The sequence below is a fragment of the Dromiciops gliroides genome, chromosome 6 (assembly GCF_019393635.1).
Source record: "Dromiciops gliroides isolate mDroGli1 chromosome 6, mDroGli1.pri, whole genome shotgun sequence".
In the NCBI taxonomy this organism is placed as follows: Eukaryota; Metazoa; Chordata; class Mammalia; order Microbiotheria; family Microbiotheriidae; genus Dromiciops; species Dromiciops gliroides.
In genome coordinates, this window is record NC_057866.1 from 244,153,469 (window position 1) to 244,178,836 (window position 25,368).

General features: G+C 40.5%; 1 protein-coding gene across 1 annotated transcript; it reads right to left on the reverse strand.

Annotated features, from left to right (window-relative positions):
• Positions 1 to 8,877: 8,877 nt before the first annotated feature.
• TRMT10A (tRNA methyltransferase 10A) lies at positions 8,878 to 23,502 on the reverse strand. Its single transcript, XM_043972344.1, is given in 14 exon segments — positions 8,878 to 9,463; positions 10,102 to 10,207; positions 11,836 to 11,985; positions 15,314 to 15,388; positions 17,504 to 17,575; positions 19,563 to 19,725; positions 21,144 to 21,157; positions 21,159 to 21,215; positions 21,217 to 21,266; positions 21,269 to 21,302; positions 22,412 to 22,574; positions 22,881 to 23,016; positions 23,073 to 23,178; positions 23,263 to 23,502. Coding segments are annotated over 14 exon segments (1,602 nt in total). The 3' UTR covers positions 8,878 to 9,227.
• Positions 23,503 to 25,368: the final 1,866 nt, after the last annotated feature.

Consider the following 25,368-nt stretch of genomic DNA (forward strand, 5'->3'; position numbering starts at 1 on the left):
TTGCCTCACTTAAAAAAAAAATAGAGTACAATGAAAGACTTTCGTTTGATACCAACTACTTGGTCATCTGCTCCCCATAATCTTTAACTTTCACACACCTATAATGGAGCAAGTTATTGGTTATAAATATAAAGTGACCTTTGCAATTCATAAAATACCTTTGGCTGGTCAGAGGAGTCTTCTATTAAACAGGAAAATGCTGTTTTATCTGTCTTGGCATCTCTTATGTTGGTCCAAACCAGGTTCTTTCAAGGCTCAGTAGAAAAGAACTACTCAATACACTTACTTCCCACGGTGGTTTTGATGATCAAATGAGATAATATTTGTATAGTGCTTAAGCACAGTGCCTGGAACAGAGTGAACATTTAATACATCTTTCCTTCTTTTTTTCTTTCTTTCCTTCCTTCCTTCCTTTCATTAAGGGTTAAATCATTTATCAGAGAGAGTAGAAATAGTTTACATAAGTATTTGAGCAGCATAATCCTGATGCTACTCCTAAACCTCAGATTTAGCTAGAAAATCTCTAGAGGACATTTAATCTAATTCTCTCCTTTTACAAATGAGAGAACTAAAATCCAGAGAGGTTGTGACTTAATGTCAGTGAAAGACAAAACTAAGTGGCACAGGCGACAGACCAAATTCTGCCTCACTTGCTGTGTGACCCTGAACAAGTCACTTAATCTCTGTCTACTTCAGTTTCCTTATCTATAATTATGGGGATAATTATAGCAACTACTTCCCAGGGCTGTTGAGAGGATAAAAATATATTTGTCAAGTGTTTTGCCAGTCTTAAAGAAGGAACCCCAGCCCTCTATTTCCCATCCACTTCCAACCTTTTTCTCACTTCCCAACTGGGAGGTACACAGTAAGTCCACATCAACAGTGATTGCTTCATATTAAGCAAGCCAGTACTACAAGAAACCTATGGGTCATCAACATGGATGAATCTTGAGACAAAAATAGAAAAGAAAATGTACTATTGGTAAATAGACTAGACTAATATATTTTCAAATTGCTTTAGCCCAATTGGATTTCTATGCAGAATATAAGAATGCTTTAATATTAGGGAAAGTATTGTCTTATTCATATATTAATAACAAAAATGATGTTTCTATCGATAGATGTGGAAAAAACATTAGATAAAATAGAGTATTTAAGAGGCTCTTTTCTGAATATTACCAAAAGAGTCTATAAAAAACTAAATGCCAGCACTGAACTGCCATAGTGGGGAATCAGGCAGTAGCTCCAATGGCTGCATAGTGGGTAGAGATGTGACTATTGCCATGGGCCATTGAAAAGATAGGCTTTGCTTACTTTAATCTGGAACTAAGGAGACTTTTACTCATTGTCATCAGTAGAGTACCCAGTGGTCATTGAACAATTTCCCAAAGAGGGCACGGAGGATCAAAAGGCAGTGCTATTGGGAGGTGGCTTGATATTCAGTGACAGAGAAAGGTAAAACTGTCTACCCCTCTCTGCAAGAGGGCAGGCTCTCAGCAGATTTAGCATCTCCCACTCCCCTCACCCCATCAATTATGGAACTCCCAGGGAGGGGGAGGTTCTGGCTGGTGAGCTGGGAACAGAGAGATTCTTGGGTTTAATCCTGGTTCTGGACAGGATATATGAAAGAGGGAAAGGACTGGCTAGTTACTGATGACCCCTAACTATGATGAGGATCAGTGACTGGGCCAGAAGCATAAGCATCTACACTGTATTTCTGATGTTCCTGGTTCTGTTCCTGCTCATCCTTACTTTACATTGAGATCCAAACCCACACAAATATTTGATGTCACCTACCACACAGACCTGATTAAGACCAAAGATTCGATCTTTCTCAAGTGAGGTAACAGAGTCTGAGATTCCTGGTCTTTGTTTTCCATACTTCAAGGGGCCATTAAATTGTTTCTGTCTTTTTCGGCAGGGGAGGGGGGTGGGGGGTTCATTTCTGTTGTTTTCCTTTTATTATTCCATTTCTGAAAGGTTAGGGTTGGTCCAATAATGCTACCACAGCCACCGAAGTTGTGAAAGTAAATTGTCACCAAGAGGTGGGGTATGGTCGCAGCAACATCTGCTATAAAGGATAGGCTAGTTTTCCCTTTAAAAAGGTATGAAACTATCCTTGAGATTTACACGGCTCAGGGACTAAGGATTGTTGATATAGCTTCTTGTTGGCCTAATGACAAAATGTCTGCACTCAAGGAATCATTAGCTCTTCCCTCGGGCTTTTAGGGCAGATAGATCAGCACAGCCAACAACGAGTGAGGGAAGCTATGTCCAAAAGAATCAATACTGTACCTTGGCTGAAGAGTCCTTTCCCTTCTAGGCTAAGCAAACTTCCTTTTAGTAATTGTTAGAAGGTCTCATTTCATTCCACGCTCAAACCTAATCTACCACACTGACCTGACTGCAAAACTTCAAAACGTGCCTTTCAGAAACAAAAATAATTTGAAAGATGTTCCTTATTCATGGTTGAACCACACCAATAGAGTAAAAACAATATGATTACCTAAAGTAATTTAGAGTCCCTATCAATTAAATTGTTTAAAGGGATTTGTCTTTAGAACTAGGCAAAATAACAAAATTCATTTAGAGGAACAAAAAGCCTAGAATCCCAAGGGAAATAATGGGGGGTGGGGAAGGAATGAACACTTTCTCAAACTATATCTAATCTCACCCCTACATCTTCCTTTAGACACTAAGTTAAATATTCCTAATCATGTTTCTCTGCTGGTTTAAGTTTCAGTGGCTTTATTACCCTTAAAACAAAATGCAAACTCCTCCATAATCTGAATATCTTGCCCCCACACATTCTCTATTCCATCAAACTGGGGAATATCATTCCCCATACATGAAATTATATTTCCTATCTCCATTTGCATCAGCTGTCCCCCATGCCTGGAATACTCCATCACTTCCCTTCATGGCTGAAGAATTCATGCTGCTACCTTATTAAGAGAGTTTTCTGATTCCCCAGTTGTTAATATCCACAAATTATTTTGTATTTTATTGTGTAGTCCTTTTCCAGTCTTCCACCCCAGTGGAGTGTAACTTCCTTTAGTACAGGAAGGGATTATTTCATTTTTTTGTCTCTGTCCCCCAGCCCTAAACACAGTCCCTGGCACCCAGTTGACTGTTAACAAATGCCTACTGAATTGAGTTGTTTTTACCCCATCAAAACTCATTCCTACTGGTTAAAATAGAGGAATTATCAGTGTTAACAAATTAAACAAGATCCAGAAGAAGCAACTTAACATAGGAGTTCAGGATTGATGAAGCTAGAAGCCAAACAACCGTGAAAATTATAAGAACTACTGGGAAAACTGAGAGGAAAGTAGTTTAGCAGAAAACAGGATAAAGAACAACATATTACACCATATGCCACAAGAAGCTGAAAATGGATGTGACTGACATATATCCTAAGAGAAAAGGCAAGAAAAGGAAGTGATACCTTTCTGATCTATGGCTGGGGGCAACTCATAACAAAATAAAGGATACGGGGGATCACAAAAAGCAATGTTGATTACATGAAATTAAAAAGACTCTGCATAAACAAAATAAATGCAGTTAAAATAAGACAAAAAACTTTTGAGTGGGAGAAATATATTAATCAAATATCTTTTATAAAAATGTGATATCCAAGATTGAGAACTATTACAAATATATAAAATCAAAACCTTTTCCTCACTAAAGTGGTGAAAGTTTTCAAGAGTGAATAGTTTACAAAAGAATTGCAAATTATCAAAGTCATATGAAAATAATGTTCTAGGGGCAGCTAGGTGGCACAGTGGATAAAGCACTGGCCCTGGATTCAGGAGGACTTGAGTTCAAATCCGGCCTCAGACGCTTAACACTTACTAGCTGTGTGACCCTGGGCAAGTCACTTAACCTCAATTGCCTCACCCCCCCCCCCCAAAAAAATGTTCTAAGTTACTAATGAAGAGGAATGGAAATTAAAGGAACTGAGATTTCACCGTACACTCATCAAACTGGTAAAGATGATAAAAGTTGGAAATAGTTAAAGGTTCCATGAAAAGATACACACACACACACACACACATATATATATATATGTGTATATATATAGATGTATATATATATAGATGTATATATGTGTGTGTATATATATATATGTGTGTGTGTGTGTGTGTGTGTGTGTGTGTGTATATATATATATATATATATACCATGTTTAGCAGAGCTGTTAAACAGTCCAAAGATTCTGGAAGACATTTGGAATTAGTGGAGAAATATGCTTTCATCAAGAAGTGAAAAGCGGAAAGGTTCCATATATACCAAAAAATATTGATGGCAGAATGTTTTGTGGTAGCTAAGAACTGGAAGCAAAGCAGCAATCAATTAAATGGAGAGTGTCTGAAATGGTGTGTAAATATAATGTTGGTGTGTAAATGTAATGGAGGAGGTAGTGTGGTAAGAGCACTGCCTTTGGAAACAATGGATCTGGGTTCCAATCCCAACTTGGATATTTAGTATCTGTGTGACACTGGTCAAGTTATTTAACCTCTCTGGCTTTGTTTTCTTATCTGTAAAAAGAGGGAGCTCTACTAGATGGCCTCTGGGGTCTCTACCAGTTCTGAATCTGTATTTCTATGATCCTAAGCAAGAAAGGACAAACCCAGAGAAGCATAGAATGACTTCTATTGAACTGATAAAGGACGAATCAGGTAGAACCAAAACCACAAACAGATGGTGAAACATATTTCGCTCCTCTGGGTAAAGAGATGGGGGACCTATAGGATGTTCAATATGCTGTCAAATGCAAAAGATTTTGCTTAACTAAAGCTGGGTTCAGTGAAGGGTATACTGGTAAATGATTGCAGTACACAAAATTAAATACATCAAAACAATTTTTTTAAAGTTTCATTAAGATGATTTGTATCTTTTTGGAGTAGGAACTACTTCTTGGAACTACAATATCTCAAATTATATTAGAAATGATCAAAATGTACCTGATATAGGAGGGAAACTGAAAAGTAGATCAATGGAATAATAATGATAATGATAAAAGCTGGCATTCGTGTAGTTCTTTAAAGGAAAACAGTGAATAAGCAAGACCTATAAATAAAAAGTAGAGCCAAAAGAATGATTATATATACACAGTGGTAAATATAGGGAAATATAACAGAACTCTTGCCAACTGCAATGATGAATCAAGGCAAACTAGCCCATTTAGCCCCTTAGATTGTCAAGGTGGCTCAAGACACTAGACTATAAATCACCTTCACATCCTATCCAGTCCTCAATCCAAGCCATCTTGCCATCTACCTGTAGGCATAAATTCTTGCACCCTTCCTTACCCCCTCTCAGCTTTCCACCTCTTGGGCTAGGCATAGTAATCAAATCAGTAGTACTGTCTTGTCAAGAAAGGACATGTCATGGGGGCTGCTAGATGGTGCAGTGGATAAAGCACCGGCCCTGGATTCAGGAGATACCTGAGTTCAAATCCGGCCTCAGACACTGAACACTTACTAGCTGTGTGACCCTGGGCAAGTCACTTAACCCCAAATGCCTCACCAAAAAAAAAAAAAAGTTAACCAGAAAGGAAAGATATAAAAACAAATACAAAATCTCATTAATTTTTTTCTCTTTCAAAGCATTGTATATAGTTTAAGATAGCAGTGAGCCAAAAGGTAAACTATATTATTCCAAAGATTAGTGTACTCTAGCATCACCTGTGAGGAAGAGTACTTTAAACCTGAAAGCATACAATGTTTAAATTCCCCACTTTTGTACGTAATAACAGGAACTTACTGATGCATAGTTTGTTTAATCCCACCTTTTTAAAAAAAAGGTAGCTCCCCCCCATGTATATATATATATATATATATATATATATATATATATATATATGCATGTTTTAGCCACTTATATCTGAAATACTAGGATATTTTGTAGATTTTAGTACATAAGTACTCTCTAGTTGTGAATTGTGTATGGCATATATACATGTAACTATTGTCTTGGATGTATGTAATACACCACCTTTGTTATCATAGATTAACAAGGTTATAAAACATTTTTGAAATTGGGTGCAGAAGCAATTATTTATACATCCTTCCTATAATATCAGTATATACATATATATTGGCTAGCAACACTGATAAGGTACATACACATGGAACTAGCTTCCAAATGTGACCAGAATTTGGTGGCAGAATTTATAAGATGTATTGGAGAAAAGCCTAGATGGCAGAAAAATTACCAACAAAAGATCCTTTTCTTTCTAAATCGGGCAAACCAAGTCAAAGCCGAAACTAATCTTTTGAAGATAAAGCTATCAAAACCCCCACCCACATTTGAACACAAATTCAGGTAACAATCGAATGTACCCCAGTAATCCTCACTTTGTGGCAAGATCGAGGAAACCTGAGTGAGATAGGTTCATTATCCATTTGAAAAACCAACCCAAACCAAATAAACCTTGAGTCTTTTGAGCTGCCAAGCTGGCACTATTTTGCTAAATGTTTTATAGACTTCTGGGGAAGATGACTGAATGAAGCTTCCAGTGAAACCCAGCATTTTCGCCCCTGTGCAACACCTCAGAAATAGGGAAATATGCCTCTCAAGAGGATGCCCAACAAGGTATAATTCCCATATAAAATGAGAAAAGTTAAACAAGAGCATATTATTGGGCTTCCTGTACTAACCAATTCCCGCCTTCCCCTAGGGAGGGTTCCAGAGATGGGAGAAGTTTACAGTTTTAAACCTGCTTTCAACTTTTACCCATCAGGTAGGGCAGACTACCCCATGAGCCCTCCTCCCCTCCCCATCTGTTCTACTTGAATCTCCATTCTCTGCTCCTGACACAGGCTTCCTCAAAGTGGCCCCAGTGGTTTCAGGTCCAGCAGCAGGAAAGACAATCAAATAGGCTTTGGGAGCAGGGTTGGAGGGGGAGCACTTGAGCTTGACACTAAGGGCTACCTGGCATTACTGCCATAACACCGGGTTACAGATGGATTTCAGAAAAACTTGGACTTAAATGAATTGATGCTAAGTAAAATGAGCAGAATATTGCACACAGTATCTACAACCTTGTGTGATGATCAACTGTGATAGACTTAACTCTTCTCAGCAATACAATGATCCAAGATAATGCCAAATGACTTACGGTGGAAAAAGCTCTCCACATTCAGAAAAAGAACTATGGAGTAGGAATGCTGATTGAAGCAGACTATTTTCACTTTTGTCGTTGCTTTGTTGCAGTTGTTTATTCTTTCTTGCTTTTTTTCCCCTTTTGTTCTGATTTCTTCTCTTACAACATGACTAACATAGAAATATGTTTAACATGATTGTAATGTATACGCTATATCAGATTGCTTGTTGACTTTGGGGCATGGGAGGGAAGGGAGGGTGGAAGAAAAATTTGGAACTCAAAAAATATCTTTACATGTAATTGGAAAAAAATTTTAAGAAATTAAATTTTTAAAAAAGAAAAAAAGAATATGTGAGAACTAGAAAAAAACAACTGAACTAAAAACAGGATAAGAAGAGGTAATATAAGACTCAATGTACTCCTCCAAATGTACAATGAAACCAAAAAATCTGAACATGATATCTCAAGAAATCAGGTGAAAATTTCCCAAAAGTATTAAAACCAAAGTTTTAGAAAACCCACAGGTTAGACACAGTTAGCACCATTAGAGAAAATTATTAGAGCTATTGTAACATGATCTGATGTTGGGGGAAAAAGTCATTTTTCGTGTGTGTGTGTGTGTGTGTGTGTGTGTGTGTGTGTGTGTGAACACACCTGAATTTGTGCTTGTCAAGCTCCCCAGAACTCTCAGGTCAAAGAAGAAATATTACAAAAAACTATAAAGTGAAACAGGGCATACTATAAAGAACTCTAATTATAATGTCAGGATTTATCAACAATAAAGGAAAGGGGTTAAAAATAATCAACCAAACCCTAAAGGAAAAAGACCTATACCCAATAATTAGCCTACAAGATTGAGTGTTCAGAAATGGACAACATGCGAGGATTCTTCTTGAGAAAGCCAAGGCTGTGCAGGGCTTTTCAAGGGCAAATCCAGCAAAAGAAATTAAGCAAAGTAAAGAAAATGGGCTTCAAACGGGCAAGATTATAAGCAGAGGAAGAAAAGACTTATGACCTTTGAGAATCCCAATATTTCTTAGGGTCAACTTAGGGGGAAAAAAAGTCAAACTGAAACAGCATTAAAAAAAGATTCTCAAGGCAAAAAAGGCAAGGAAGAAGACACAGTTATTTAGACATGGGGGAGGGGGAGGGGAAATAGGGATCTGGTGAGCTTCCCTCTTGGGGGCTATGGGCAAAGGCAAACAACAGTTTTAAATGACTGCACTAAAAAGACAAGTACAATACAAAAAAGAGGAGATAAGCATGGGAGTGGGTTGGGCCAGGCAAGGGAAGGGGGAGATTTTAAATCTAGTTTGGAAAATACAGAGGGTAGATTAAAAAAAAATAAAAAATACAGAACTTGAGGAGCTGGGTTGGTACCAGAGAGAAGGGAAGGGGAGAAACCTAGGAGTGAATTGTCCCATGTGATAGAAACTACACATACCTGGGGCCAATTTTTTTCCTTTGAAGAAAGGGAAGAACAATTACAGCAGGATTTGATGGAGAGAAAAACAAATGCAACAATTCACTTTTCTTTTTTTTAAAAAAGTAATCACTTGACATATAAGATCAAAGATGAATTTACACCAATCCACCAGGCAGAGCATTCAGATGGGCTTCCTGAGTGTTCACTGACATGGCCACCAGAGAAAACTGTAAGGTGGTTCAGACAGCTACTGAGGACAGACAGAGCATTCACGGGAAAGGACAGAAAGGCAAATACTGGAGGACTGGGGGGGATAATAATAATAATAATATAACAGCTATCATATAACATTTTAAAGTTTACAAAGCACTTTACAAATTTATTATTTTTTTGATGCTCACAGTAAGCCTGTGAGATAGGTGCTAGACAGATGCAAACTGGCTCAGCACTCTATCTAGTCCTGTATGTTCCATTTATATAATGCTCAATTATTAAGTATTAATTCCTTAGGCACTCATGAAAAAACTGTCACCTTTTAGTCAGTCTTCAAAGGGCTCTTCCATTTAAAATAACTGATACAACTAAACAAAGTGTGTCTCAGAAATGCAGCTTTCTTTCCTGAGGCCAGCAGAGTCTTCTCCTTTTCCTTAACATACGGGAGAAGCTGGAGGCAGCTGCTACTGCTGAGGGTTACGTGCTATTGGCTCCATTGTCCTGCCTCTCTCCTTCTAGCGTTGGGGCCGGCACATTTTCGCTTTCCTCCTCACTAGAGTCACTTTCCTCCTCATCCCTGGCACCGGGGCACTCATGTGAAGAGCTCTTGCAGACCTTGTCTGCAGGGACAGCACCTTTCCGCTGAGGAAGGATGCTGAAAAATGCTTCCTGCCAATCTCTCGTCTCGAGGTACTCCAATACAATCTCAAAAACTATAGAAGAAAAAAAACAACAACAGATTTCTCAGCAGAGCAATCTAGAATATTTCCCACACTCTGTAAAAATGTTTTTCTTCTACTATACTTCAGGATAGGACATGCTGACTTCCAAAGGTCAGGGTCTGAATGAAGCATGGGACCTTTCCTTCCCCTGAGACTCATGATCCTCCCCTTTCTTTTCTGTTACCGAACTCAAGAAGTTTTTCCAAAAGTCAATCCTCTTCCCTATCAATTAAGCAAATAAATATAAAAACAGTTTCCTTTTCTTTCTTCCCCTTACTCCTTCTGCTCCCATCACATTTCTCAATATGTCATATAAGAATTTATTTACGATGGAGCAAACACTGCCAGATGGTAGTAGCTGAAGTTTCTTCCCATGTAACACAAAAAAAGAAATTGGGATTATTACCTCTATGGCACAGTCTTGTAAAAAGTCACTTGGCCCCAGTGGATGTCTTTATACCCTGTAGAGCCCTCTCTTGAAAAGAGAGGAGGTGGTAAACTATATCTCGGAGCTAAGTAATGCACGCCAAGCATATCACAACCCAGGCTGAAAGAGACAGCCTTGAAACTCTTTGCACATGGGTTTGTCCATACCGGGACGTTTTCTGCTTAATCATTTCAGAACTTACCATGATTAACGGCTAAAACTTTTCGACTATTCATTTTCACAAAATCTCCAAGGGGAAGCTGTGCATGATGAATTCCATGCTCTGATGCTTGTTTATACGTGATACCCTGTAATGAGAACACTATAATCAGCATAGGAACATGTTACTTCAAATCACGGTCTGGGGGCATTGGGGGAGAACCCTAAGCAGACCCTAAGCAAACAAATAAGGCCTTCATGCAGACTAAAAAGAATGCTTTCTGGGAAAACCTGTCATTATTTTCTTTTACCGTTATTGGGAAAGATACTCCTAACATTAAGATATTCTTCCTTCCTAGAATCTTCCTTTTTAGAATGTAATGCGTCTCCCAAGCTCTAATCGGACCTGGGCCTATAAGAGAACAAGTCATATCTCTTGTTTCTTTTGTACCTTCCAAGTTACTAGTTGGTACTAAAGTTTAAAACTTCACCAAGACTTTTGAGACACTATATAGTCTAACGTACTGAATTACTACAGAAGTATTATTCCTTTTCTCTAGCAATAGTACATATTTGTGATACAAAATGAACTTTAATCTTTATAGCAATAAAAAAAAAGAATACAATGTAGGATGCAAACAGCTGTGTTTCAATTTTATAGGATGTCCCAAAAAGTTTTAGGGAGGTTTTAACCTATTAAAGATTAAATAGATTTTAATAGTTCCTGAAATCATATTATAGCTATTGAAGCTTAAAACAGTACTAAGCCTTCTGGGACACCCTGCACATAGCAAGAATGGGCAAAAACAGAAAAAGAAAAAAAAGAAACAGCATGAAAAATGAAATATACAAATCATTTTGGATCCAAAAAAAAAAAAGATTTTTTGCTTTATAGTTTTTGTTTTCTTCCCCAAGAAAATTTTATCAAAGCTACTAGCCAAACTCACTGATATGAATTCCAACTCTTCTCTGCTCCCTGTAAAGCCTTGAGGCAGGAGTCTGAAAAGTATTAAAATGGTCAAAAAGACAAAGAGCAGATGGAAAAATAGAAGCCAAGTCCCTGAATTACCCACATACCGGATAACCAGCATACAGATTACTGAGCATTAACCAGGTAGTGTGTATTATAAGGTGTACTATAAATAGATGAATTAAAATATTTCTTAACTGAAAAAGACACAACAGAAATAAATATGGCCACAAAAGAAGAACTAAAAGGATTATTCTCACTTATGCTTAAGGAGACAGCACGAGCAGGCTTCAAAGAGTTTAAAGCTCATTGTACACACTTGCTGAGGAGTTACAGAGAAATAACTGTTTCCTATTTTTTTTGGACATATCATATTGATAGGCTACTTTTACTTTCTGTACAAATTTTTCCTCATTCGTTTAATAAATACCTTTTTTAGTTAAATGATTTTAAGAATATTGGCAAAGTACTGTATGATTTCCTCTGGGAAAAGCAGCTCTATAATATAAATAGACTTTCTGATGGAAGGCTAAGTGAAACCAGGACAAAGCAAGAAGAAACAAAAATGCACTGGGTCATGCCAACAAAAGCAAGGACTCCAGTACGAGATGGACACTTCCAGGGTCAGTGACCCAGAACTGTCTTCTCTCTTTCATCGCCAAGGGCTAGACAGAAGCAGATTCTTCGGGCACTGAATCTGTGACCTCAAAGGCAGGCATCTGCTCTGCAGCTTCCCGGGCTGAGAGCTGCCCGGGGCCACCCAGCGGATGAGTCTGAGGCCGTACTTTGAAGTAAGAGCATAATCACCTTATGATGATTGTGATCCACCAGTCCTCCAATCACGTAGGCCTTGGATTCATCTAGTTCCTTCAGTATGTTAGGGGAATCTGATGTAAGATACACCAGGTCCTCCTTCTTCATAAGTTCACTATAGTGCTCTGCTTTGATGTGAATATCCTTGAAGACACGAAGTGGGAGAAATTATTAACCAAAAAGTCATCTAGCTAGAGCAAACTCAGCGGGGAACACTTTCTTCTCTTTCTTGTCCCAAACTCTAGAACGTGCTTTATGATTAAAGCACTTCTTGTCACAGTAAGATGAAAGTCCTTACAAAATGGAGGGCACATTCAATCCAAGTCCCGCTCGCCCAAATGACCACTGTAACCTTCGAACTTGTTTTCCTTCACCTGGGTGTTTCCTACTCTAAACCATCCTGTATCCTGAGGTCGAAATAACTTTTGTATCTAATTCTTTCATCATTTCACTCTCCTGCTCAGACATCCAATGGTTCCCCATTATCGGCAAGGTAAAGTTTAAGTCTTTTAACTTAGCTTTCAGGGCAGAAATGGGTATTTCCGCTCTCATCTTCCATTACTTCCCTATACAAACCCTTCTTGTAAAAAGACCTTGTAAATCTCTCCAAATACAAACCTATGCCAGTGGACAGAAAAGTTTAAAAACTTTCAACACATTTAAAATGTGTCCAAAATGCCAGGAGGCCAAAGGAATCACCTTTTAACAACTGTCTGAACTGAGTTTGGGAAGGATAAATAAAATAAGGCATGATACTTCCCACTCAGAGGCTTTCAGGCTGTGATTTTATCCGTGTCATGCTGCAACTTAGAAAATGGTCTTCAGGGCTAGCACACTGAGCACAGCGAGGCTGGTCCTTGTTAAACAGACACCACACAGAGCCTATTCATGAGGCCTCTACTTGAAGCTTTTCAAGCCGTGCAGAGCTGGCTATAGCTCATGCTCTGCTGGTACAGTCTTCATAAAGTCAGCACCATACCATAAGGAGGCACTGAAGGATGCCCTTAGTAGATGCTAGCAGTAAATGTTTGAATTCATTAACTCCAAAAAGGTGTTATCAGGAAAAAACCCAATGATCCCCAAAGATCTGGACAAACATATGCAGGCTAAACAAAGCTATAAAGGGCTAAAAGAGGGGACAGACTTCAAGTCTAACACACCAGGGAGGATTACCAAGGCCTCTTGTTATATTTGGAGTGGCCTCTGCAGACAACAGAGGCCTGCACCAGAATGAAGCAGCCTTCCCTGGACACTTCAGCTCTCTTTTTCCTCAGAATTAATGTATGATCTTTTACGCCTATCTAAATTTAACTCCAATTCTGCACCTGCTCTCCATGTCTGTAGTCATGTCCTGCAGAGTGTGGTTTCCTCCCTCAACCCTAGAGAAACTGGGAAAAAAAAATCTTCAGTCTCCTAAGAGTATTTCCCTAGTTTTGTAATTATGGTTATATCTGTAATTACAGATGAGCGAAACGAGGTCCAGAGAGGTCTTGCCTTTGACCTCTCTCCCTCCCTCTCTCAAGACCTGACAGGATTTCCTATCACTTTAACAAGATCTTCTGTCTCTGCTGGAAGCTCTTCACCAGACACTGCTGTCATTCATTTCCTTGTAGTTGCCTATTATTATCATCAAAAGCCTTTTGTCACTCGAATAACTGAATCTAGCACTGGAGTAAGCCTGGCCTCTTTGTTCCTTCCAGGCAAATTTATTCAATTTCTCCTAAAAATCGAACCTTCTTCAGGGCCTTCTCTCAGGTCTGGCATAGTACAATATTCAACTTCCCAGCTTCCCAAGCTCTCTCTCTCCAGCTACTTAGACAGCTCCTCCCAAGGGTTTCCCAGGACTAACTCATAAATTAGCCCATATGAATACAAATTCTCATGACCTTCCTTCAATCTGATCCATTAAATTCACTTGTTCCACTATCTGCAAACAACGTAAATTATATGGAAGCCTCAAACTTGGACTCATCGGAACTGTGTCATAGGTCGAAGTGTTCTAAGAATGAGTCTTCTGATGAATGAACTATCTTGAATATGGGCCAAAAAAGACAAACATTACACAGAATTCTACTTTATTTGGTTATAGACTTGCCTTTTGTCTTTGGTTTTTTATTCAGCACATTTATCTGTTCCTTTGTGAAATGATCTCTGTTAGTTTTACCTGACTTCTATTTTAAACTTCTAATAAGAACAGACCACATTTATTAAATCTGCTTTGTATGATACCCGAGATGAAGCCATATGTACAGGAGGGCATAATTAATGTTTTTAAAATATGAAAGGGAAAACAAGCAAGAATTAAAACCTGGAGACCAGGTACAAAATCAAAGCAGATTATTTATTCATCTTACAAACATGGTAGAATTTTGGTTAAAGGGGAATGGGCTTAGAAATGAGAAGATTTGGGATCAAATATGATCTATGTATTGGGCGAGTCACTTAGGCTCTTATGTCATTCAGCTTTTTATTTTTTTTTTTAGTGAGGCAACTGGGGTTAAGTGACTTGCCCAGGGTCACACAGCTAGTAAGTGTTAAGTGTCTGAGGCTGGATTTGAACTCCAGGGCCCATGCTCTATCCACTGCGCTATCTAGCTGCCCCCATCATTCAGCTTTGAAATGCATTTTTCCTCAAAATTAAGATTTGCAAAATATATTTTAGATTCAGAGTACCTTTTGTACGGAAATGATATAGCACTCTCACATCTATTACCTAATGGATTCAAAACATCCTTTTAAAAATAGATAATTTAGAAATAAAAAACAGAAGAATTAAGTAGCTAGGGGGCAGCAGCTAGGTGGTACAGTGGATAAAGCACCGGCCCTGGATTCAGGAGGACCTGAATTCAAGTCCGGCCTCAGACACTTGACACTAGCTGTGTGACCCTGGGCAAGTCACTTAACCCCCATTGCCCCAGAAAAAAAAAATATTAAGTAACTAACTCAGGTACACAAATCAGTGGCAGAAGTAGGTTTAAAACCAAAGGTCTTCTAGGTTCCAATGAAGAACTCCATCCCAAAGAGCAGAGATAATGCCACCTAGTGGCCCCTACTGTTATACTTTCTCTGTATTATACCAACCCTCTTGCTTTGATCTTTCTCTCCTGTCTATTCCAGTGGAAAGTAATCACTTTGATTAAATATGGTCCTTGACAATACTTGTTTCATTTTTGTCTTTCTATCTATAGCACTTATAAGCCCTTCTATGCGTCTTTGGGACAATCCCTTAACTTCCCTAGGTCTCAGTTTGTTCATCTATAAATCAGTGGGCCAGACTAAATCCAACTTCCTTTCCAGCTCTAAATTATTGCCTCTGTGATCCTTTACCACTAAGTATGTTGTTGCCAAAGACAACGTTTATCCCTTTATCAGGCTCAGCTCTAGCATAATGCACACAACAATTTAGGCAAGAAACTGTAGAAACTTAAGCATACTCATATACGAAGCTAGACATTTACCCTGCCTGAATTACCTTCCAGTTGACCCATCCTTTGTCATTTTCATCCATGATCTTTTTCAGCTGACCTCCATGGCTGGTCAAATAATACTAGATGAAAATCATGGCGTAAGAGACAAGAGATTGGAGAAAAAAGAAGCAGAAAAAGAACAGTGAATATTTGGGCCCTGTATTATAGTTATCTAATAAATCCTCATTTTTCCATCAATGACATACAGGAAAAATCTAAATGGTGCTTCCTCACCTTTGGTGTTTTTCTTTATGATCCTGATAATTGGCTACTACCTCCCATGCAATTCCCTAGGGAATTGTGGGAATTGAGTGAACTATACTTACTCCATCTTGTGACTCAATTCTGGAGTTGGCTTAGTTTCCTTTCTATTCAATTATGGATTTAGTCCAATTTCTGTCTTGTGAGAAAATTTTATTCAATTTTATATATATATATATTAGTGAGGTAATCAGGATTAAGCGACTTTCCCAGGGTCACACAGCTCGTAAGTGTCAAGTGTCTGAGGCTGGATTTGAACTCAGGTCCTCCTGATTCCAGAGCCAGTACTCTATCCACTGTACCACCTAGCTGCCCCTCCCATTCAACTTTCTCTAGAGATCTATCATATCTAATTTTTCTAAAATTCTATTCCTCTCCTTAACTGCTTTATTATTTATTTTAGAGTTATCTAGCTCTTAGAGGGGAAAATGGAGGTCCCCCCACTAGTATAGTTTTATTACTCATTTAAATTTTCCTTTAAAAAATATTCCTTTAAGAATTTAAGATGTTTGTTTGTTTGCTTGTTTTGTTATTCGCTTATTTTTACAGCCTATTTCTTGACTTTTCACTTTGTGTTAAAGTTAGGCTCTGTTCTAGAGGTAGAAGTGGGACTGCACTGTGCTAAGTGCTTTAGGCTTTTTTGTACTGTTGTTTTCAGAGTGAGTTCTGGCAGACTGGAAGTTTTCAGTGCTTCCAAGGTGGCATGATCCAGGGAGAGGTGCAGTTACTGCTCCCTTGCAATCTGCAGGTCACTGCTCCTTATGGGCCCTGCTCCCTTGTGACCAGAAGTGACACTGCTCCTCAGGGCCCATGCTCCTTTGGGAAGCAAGCACTCCTCTCTGCCCTGGAGCTGTGATCTGGTTGTAGGTATAGAAGATAGAGTTGCCAAGCAGCATCCCGTCCTGCGTCCAGTGCTAGCACAGGGGTCCTGGTAGTCTCTTTCTAACCAATCACCTGATGCCCTTACTGTTGCTGGGTTGAGAGCTCCCAAAGCTGCTGCTGTTGCCATCTCCAATGCCCGTCACTGGTGTTGCTGTCACACAGGCTCCAGGTAAACCCCAGCCCCAGTGTCACAGAGCTCTCTTCACCTCCTAGGTTGTCTTGGGTTAACTTGCTCAACCTTTTGTTGGCTATGCCACTCCAGAATCCAATTTATGTTGCACTCTTTGGACTACATCCCATTTCCTTCTATCTAAATCCCACTCACTAGAGGGTGATCCAAAGGAGTAAGTAGTACTTAACCTTTCAAATTCCAAAGATATATAGCAAAGTAAAAAGACACCGAGCCTAAACAGGAAGATTAGTTTTAGAAACTCAGTCTTGAGCAGGAAGTGAAAGAAAAAAAATGACCCAAAACTGACCCAATACTGGATCTGCCAACGCCCAGGAAATAAAAACCAAATGAGAACAAAATATAGTCAAAAAGAATAGCTCAGGGGCAGCTAGGTGGCACAGTGGATAAAGCACTGGCCCTGCATTCAGGAGGACCTGAGTTCAAATCCAGCCTCAGACACTTAACACTTACTAGCTGTGTCACCCTGGGCAAGTCACTTAACCCTCACTTCCCTGCAAAAAAAAAAAAGAACAGCTCAAATAAACTAGGGGTAATATAACCTAAGCAGAAAGGAGATAAATGTTGGAAGGCAAATAGGTAGACAGTAAATACAAAAGAAAAACAGTACAAGGACACAAAGGACAATGAAGGACAGAGAAAAGCACATCACATATGTGAGAGTCTATAAGATAGTTTAAATCATCTTTCCCTTAGAATTAATGCAGACATCAAAAAAGATTAGATTTTGAATTTTGCCCAATACATTTTATATCACAAGGGACTAGAAATAGCACAAAAATGCCATCATACCCTTTTGACATTTAAGTGACAATAGCACAAAAACCCCCATTAAAGCCTATTTTAAATTCCTGGAACTTACCTGCACAGGATGTGATGCTCGACGGTTTTCTGCATAACACCTCTGAATCTGTTTGTGAAGTTTCTTAATATCCTACAAACAAAATATTCATTTCAGAACAAAGTTCCCAAATTCAATTGTCCACTGTTGTTATTCCCTTGCTTTAGAACAACAGGAAGGTCTACTATCAAAACAAGAGTTGGAGCAGCATGCAAATTTTGGGGGGGACAGCAGGACAATGAGGGTTAAGTGACTTGCCCAGGGTCACACAGCTAGTCAGTGTCAAGTGTCTGAAGCCAGATTTAACTCGGGTCCTTCTGACTCCATGGCCAGTGCTTTATCCACTGCACCCCCTAGCTGCCCCCCAGCATGCAAACTCATCTAAATGACCGTCATACAAATGTCCTGCAATATTAACCATGTAATCACTAAACAAATTATGTTATTCTGCAAAGTCTTATTACTTTATGTTTTTGTCTAGGACAAAATTAGCTATTGACTTTTCCCAAAATTTTTTGCCCTCCCTTTAAGTATCACTGGGGAAATGTGTTCCTTTATTTTTACATTTTCAATGCTCCTTCAAACATCCGAATCTCCTGGGTCCTCAGTTTGCTCATTTCCCTTAATCTGCTCCTCTATCTAACTGCAGATACCACAGAGATGCTCATATTCTCCATCTTGCCCTCACCTACATGTGTTCTCCTACCATGTTCATGAACTCTTAAATTCCCTTATCCAATCATATTGCGTTGTCATTCGCCATCTCCAACTGCCTCGCAACTTTAAACCCACTTCTTCGTCTACACTGTGATCGCCGATCCCTTGCTCCCTCAGTCCTTTCCCAGGCCGTGACCCCTCACCAGCCACACTTCCATCCCTTCTCTATCCTGATCCCTTAGTAGGTCATCAGAGGAATTATGCAATCCTTTCCTTTTGAACCCACTATTTTCTTGCCAATCTTGCCCTGCCAAATCCATGCACTGGATTACCTCCTCTACCTTCACTCTTACTCACATGTTGCTGAACAAAGCTAGAGAAAACCACAAAACTTGTGTTGAATGGATCCAAGATTATGTTACATAATCTCAATCTCAGCAAGGTAATTTTTACACCTCACTAATTAACTCACCATAGCAATTTTTCCAAACCTATTCATCCCGTAGTTTCTTTCTGCCTGCCCCTCTCCCCCACCCCCAACCTTGCCTCACATTTCACCAAAAGAAATTACAGTCAACTCTGAGAACATCTTCTTTCCAATTCTCCTTAATTCTACTGTTATGTATCTAGTGATTACTTCCAAGTAATCCAGTTTTTAATCTCTCTGTACATAGGCTTATTTGCGGATTGTCTCCCCCGTTAGATTGTAAGTTCCTTGAGAGCAGGGACTGTCTTTTACCCTTTCTGTATACCCAGAATTTAGCCCGATGCCTGACGCACAGCAAGCACAGAGTACTTGTTTATTGTCTGCCTCGGTTCAGTAATTAAAATATGATCTCTATTAATGTGGTTTACGTTTATCAGGCTATCTTTCCAAGATGCAATGGGGAGGGAAATGCATATTTCATCATTTTCTACTTATAGATTAGGACTATTTGTAGAAAAAAATCTCCATGAAGAATAGTATTTATTAGTCATTATACAACCTATTTACACTCATAGGTGTAGAAAAGCAATGCAATTTATTATGTAATTTATTCTGACTTAGGAAAATGTATCTGAGAGATACTGTGGGTAGAGGCCTTAAAATCAAGAAAGCCTAGGTCAAGTCCAGTTCTAACATACAGTACCAGCTGTGGGACCATGGACAGCTCACTTAACCTCTGAGTGTCTCCTCAGGCAACTTTCAAAGGGTCTAAGTTTCAGACAAGTTGCTAACGTGCATCAGTGAAGAGAACTTCCATGACAGGAATTTCCTCCCTAAAGGTGTGGGGCACATTCTTCAAAATAAGGAAGCACTATTTCAAAGTGTTGTGAAAGTAAAGTACTAAAGCAAGAATGATTCACCAGGCAAGGTCCCATCCTAAAAGTAACTCAATTCCAAAGGCTTGTCTATGAAAAAGCTGACATTTCATCATGATACCTTTGAGACCATTAAGTTGTCAAAACTGCAGTCAACTATGAGGCGGAGTGGACTGGGAACAGCCTCGCTTCGAAACCGTTTCCTGTCATGTCCATCTGAGTTTGACTCCAGGTTAGATTGGCGTTCCAATTTTCTTCTCTGACGTCTTTCCTTACGTTTTTGCCTAAAATTGGTTAATGAGAAATCTCTCTTGTCATATGCTAAAAAGACAAGGAAGAAAAAATAAAAGCTAACATCCCTTTACAGATGTCTCAGGCCGTGCTTCGATGAAATGGAGCAGTTTTCCACACCGGAGTCAGCAGAATAGTGATATACAATGTGTACAGGGGTTATGGAAGAAATTGTTAATGATAAAACTTTCCAGCTAAGATATCAAAGATTAAAAAAAATCACATCTATGTCAGGTCAAAAGTAACCACATGTGACTACATTGGGGTATATAAAATAAGCTCTATGTCTTTTATTCTGCTCAGCAAACTCCATAGTTTGCTATTCTCAGGGGCATTCCATACTCCCAGATTACTTAAGCCAGAATTTTAAAATTCTATTGCTATATTTCAAATGTTTTATGGCCAGATTAGCTCAGTAAACACCCGATCTGGAAATGGGCGCAAAAGGCTGATTTTCAAACAACTAGTTTTTCTTTAACTACATCTACGTTATCTGATTGACTTCCTAACCCTTCACATAACTGATCAGATACCACGACATTATGTTTCAATATTTCAACTTGGAAAGGTTCTTTTTGTTTGTTTGTTTTTTGGGGTTTTTGCAGGGCAACGAGGGGTAAGTGACTTGTCCAGGGCCACACAGCTAGTAAGTGTCAAGTGTTTGATGCCAGACCCAAACTCAGGTCCTCCTGAATCCAGGGCCAGTGCTTTATCCACCTAGCTGCCCGAACTTGCAAAGGTTCTAAACAAGGCCTCTGTCCAAAGACTGATCTGCATGCAAAGCAATTAAACGTTTTTTAAATTTTATGCAAACAGAATATGGTTCAATTCCCACCAGTCATTTCATAAAAGGGCACTAATAACTTCTACGAGCTAGCATTTATATAGTACATATAAAGTAGTTTACATGTATATACATTATTGGCATTACTCAATTACATTTTTAATGTCCCATTACTTATTATAATGACTTATATTATTTCATCCTTCCTTAGGAAGTAGGAACTATCATTATCCCAATTTTACAGATGAAGAAACTGAAGCTGTGTGAGATTAAGTTTCTTGCCCAAGGTTACATAGCCAGTAAGCTTCTGAGACAAGGTTTGAACCTGGTCTTCCTAAGCCTAGGTCCAGTGCTCTATCCACTATGCCACCTAGCTGCCGTTTAGAGGTATATGACAGAAAATGGATGATTGTGCAAAATCAAGTTAGAAGAGTAAATACAAAACACGCTCTTGCTCACAGTGGATCAGCGCAGGACAAATCCGGAATGTGTATGGCTACCATATTCAACCTAACATTAGTCTTCATTTCCCCAGGAGTTGAATCAGCAAGTCACCTATGGTTGAAACACTCAGATCTTGTGAGCACACTCAGAGGTAAAAGAATATACGGATTTTGAGAATCATACTTGCGGAGTTCTCTTTTGGTCTTCCCACTGCTTTTGCCTCATTAGCTTCTTCATCTGTCGCTTGGACAGGTGCGTCCGGCGCTTCTCCTTTGTCTAAACCTGGCTTCAGATTCCTTGCTTGATCTCACTGGAGTCCAGCTTTCTTTTCACACAATCTGACTCAGGAGGTTTGGGAGCATGTCAGTCCGACATAGTTTATTATTTGGTGTCTTTGTACATACCTGAGAGGAAATCTTGTGTCAATGCTAAGAGACACAAAAATGCAAGTCAAAAATCTTCTCTTCCTGGCAGCCATTAATTCACCAAACATTAATATGCTAAGAGAGATACGAAGTTTAGACAAGACTTAAGCTTTTCATTGCATTCTTCCAGTCTAGTATGTAAACTGAGAATAGTTAAATACAAGGTAGGTTGAGAGGTTTAAGGAATATTTACTTTGAGATGCCCAGTTGGATATGTGAGTTATTATGTTCAGGAGGGAGATAAAGGATGATACAGAGCTGAGAATTATCTGCAGAGATGCTAATTGAATTCACAGGAGTTAATGAGATCTCCAAGTGAAAGAATATATGTGGGGAAAAGAGAGTCCTCTCTACCCTTACCCCCAATCAGCTAGTGAGCATGACCTGAATGAAGATCCAGCAAATGAGACTGAGGACTGGTCAGACAGGAAGAGAACCAGGAAAGAACAGCATCACAAAGACACAGAAAGGAGAGTATATGCAGAAGAGTAGTTAATCAATAATGGCCGATTATAGTACTTTAAGGTTGCAAAGCACTGTACATGTCGTTTCATTTTATCCTCACAATTACCCCTGTGAGTCGGTGGTCAGAGACTGAGGATAAGTGAGAGAGTGGGGACAATGTGGGGAGCCATCTGTTGGAGGGGGGTGCGTGAAGAGGGGGTTCTCTTTGGCAAAGAGAAGGACCCCCTCTGCAGGTGAGACAGGCACGAGGGGGAGACAGGGGGAAAGTCTTGTGGGAGCGATCGGGGATGAGGAGACAAGAAGGGGCGAGCCGTCCTCCATTTGGGGAGTTAAGTACGAGGCCAGGTCCGGCAATCACCTCAAATTTAGGGCTAATTCTCGAGCCTCCTCTGTTCCCCTTCCTTTTTGCCACTGTGTCCTGTCACTGCAGAAGCAGGAGGTCACACAGAAATGGGGTTGGGCTATGGCCAAAGAATGGTCTCTTAGAGGAGGGGGGGGAGCCTGGTCCTGGGACCCGTACTAAGCTATAATGCGGGGTTCCTTTTCTTGTTCTCCAACTACGATTCTACGGCCCTCAAGCCGCTTCACCTCCTTAAGACTCAGTTTCCTCCGCTGTAGAATGGTGGGGGGGGGGGGGCGTCCTAGATGGCCTGAGACCCTCTCCGGCTCTAGGCCGATGATCCCACGGGTCCTCACGTCACTTTCTGTCCTGGGACTCAGTATTCTGATTTTTTAAAATGGGGAAGTTAAGCTAGGGGGACTCTTAAGCCTTCCACCCAGGCAGATAATACAGGCAAGTCTACAGCCAAGGAAAGAGACAAAGCTAGAGCATGGGCCGCAGACACGGGACACAAGAGGGGCGGGGCGAAGTCGAAGCACACGCTCCTCTAAGAAACTAAAAACCACTCATCATTGCCCGCCCCCTCTCGCCTGCGCCAGGGTGGCGCCCCTGTGCAAAGTGCCAAAGGGAAAGGTGGAAGCACGTTGGCCTCTAAGGCTAGCCTCCCATTGGCGGACTCGAGCCTCTTACTCAGGACGTAGAGGCCTCGAGGTTCTTGTACCGTAAGGGGGGTGGGGCAAAAAGTAGCAGAAATCCCGCCCTAAATCAGGGGTGGGGTCGCGGAGCACCGTTTGTTCCGGGGGCGGGGCGAGATTAAATGCACGCCCTTTAAAAAAAAAACCACCTCCTTTACGTAGGGGGTGGAGCCTCAGAGCACGTTACGTTCCGAAGGCGGGGTGAGAGTAACCACGAGTTCTCCAAAGCCACGTGTCTCCACTGTCGGCCCCTCCCCCCGCGGAGCCTCGCCCGCCTCCCGGAAGCCCCGGGCCTGTGGTAAGCGCCAGCAGCAGCAGAGCACAGCTGAGCAGAGGGTACTCGCCCCTTCCCCTGCCTTGGCTGTGAGTCACCTTACCTGAGCGAAGCGGCAGCCGCTTCTGACCCACAGATCGCTTAACGCTGAGTTTCGCTTCCCCTCCAGTTCACTTTCCGAAGGGACTTCAACTCCCAGAGGCAGAAGCCTCGGAGGCCACGGGCGGCAATTTGACGCAGAACGGCTGCGACGGGCGCTCTGGGCGCGTGTGTGTGACGTCGTCACCGTGCGCCAGTTTTCGTCCATCCTCCGCCTGCCTCCCCGGAAGCTCTTTGTGCGCATGCGCGGTGGGGCAGGGATTGAAGACTGAGAGGGCGTGTCTCGAACTGTGTATTAGGGTTACTGCCCCGGAGTAGGCGGGTGCTTTTGGGATGTGGTAACCCTGGGTCGTTACTCTGAACTGTGCGGGTTTAAATATTTGGCAAGGATACCGGGCGTCACGTAAAAATGTCTCGGGGGGAAAAGGGTCGCGAGTGGAAAAGGTTTAAGCTTCCTTGGCATAGACCCGCATTTGAACCCGAGTCCTCTGATTCCAAAAGGCCTCTTTCTCCACTGTGCTTTTCAAGGGGCAAAAAAAAAAAAAAAATGATAGGGCAGCTAGGTGGCACAGTGGATAGAGCACCGGCCCTGGAGTCAGGAGTACCTGAGTTCAAATCCAGCCTCAGACACTTGACACTTACTAGCTGTGTGACCTTGGGCAAGTCACTTAACCCCAATTCCCTCACTAAAACAAAACAAAACAAAAAAATGATAATCACGCCTTCGGTTTCCTTAGCAATTTCGGTTTTTAAGTTGCGTCATTAAACCCATTTCAGAAATGAGACACCTTGGGATGTGACGTCACTGTCGTGCCACGTGGTCATGGTTTGGTTTTTAATAACAAAAAAGAATTGACCTGCCCAAGTTCTTCATCAAATCTTATCAGCATCAGCACACAGTTTTCTTAGGTAGTGTTTTATTGAAATAAATTATTACACCATATAATTTATTACATAATATGTATCAGGGGCAGCTAGGTGGCGCAGTGGATAAAGCACCGGCCCTGGATTCAGGAGGACCTGAGTTCAAATCCGGCCTCAGACACTTAACACTTACTAGCTGTGTGACCCTGGGCAAGTCACTTAACCCCAATTGCCCTGCAAAAAGACAAAAAAAATATGTATGACATTTATATATGATTTTATTAATTATACCATAAATGATTAACAAAAATAACTTTTGATATAAAGGATAATAATCTTTCATACAAAGAATTCCCAGATGAGGAAAGTCTTAGGAAAGGCACTAACTAAAGGGGTCACAACCAGCATGTCAGAGTTGGGGCTCAAACCTAGGTCTTGGCTTGGAAGCCAGGAAACTCTCCATTAGCCAGCACTGTGTCCCCAACATAACATGCACAGATATTTATTTGTTGAATTCACAGGCTTCTAATTCAAAATATAACAGCTTGACACAAGTCATCTGTGCCATGAGCCCATGTATGTCCCACTAACACTGCATTCAGATTCAGATTTAATTCAGTTATGCTGGCTCAAAGTTTGCACATGCTATATTAAATAACCATAGCATTCCCATTCACTATGGGGTTGGAATGTCTACCTGTCTGAGCATGCCTCATGCTCTATGGATTCCTATAAACTGAGTTACTGACAGAGTCAGCATTCAAATCCAGCTTCCTGACCTTAGCTTATTCCTGCCACCATTCCTGCTCACGGAGTAGAAGGGACACTAGATTTAAAGTCAGGAGTTGATTTAGGGCTAGAAGGGTCCTTACAGATCACTGGGTCAAATTCACTCACTTCACAGACTAGGAAGTTGAAGCCCTGAAGAGGTAAAACTGATGAGGGTCACACCCATGGAAAGCAGAGCCAGCATTTGAACCCAGGTCTTAGAGATCTGTATTCTCCTAGCTTCAAATGTGGATGCCTGCATTCATTTACAGGTATGGGCATCCACGAATGTGAATATCAGTCAACCACATTTATTGAAGCCCCACTCATTCAACAAGCATTCATTAAGCTCCTACTATAAGCCAGGTACTGTGATAGCTGCTGAGGATACAGTGACAAAAACTACAGGTATTCCTACCCTCAAGAAGGTCACCTTCTATTGGAGAAAAACAACATGTACAATGAAAATTAAATATTA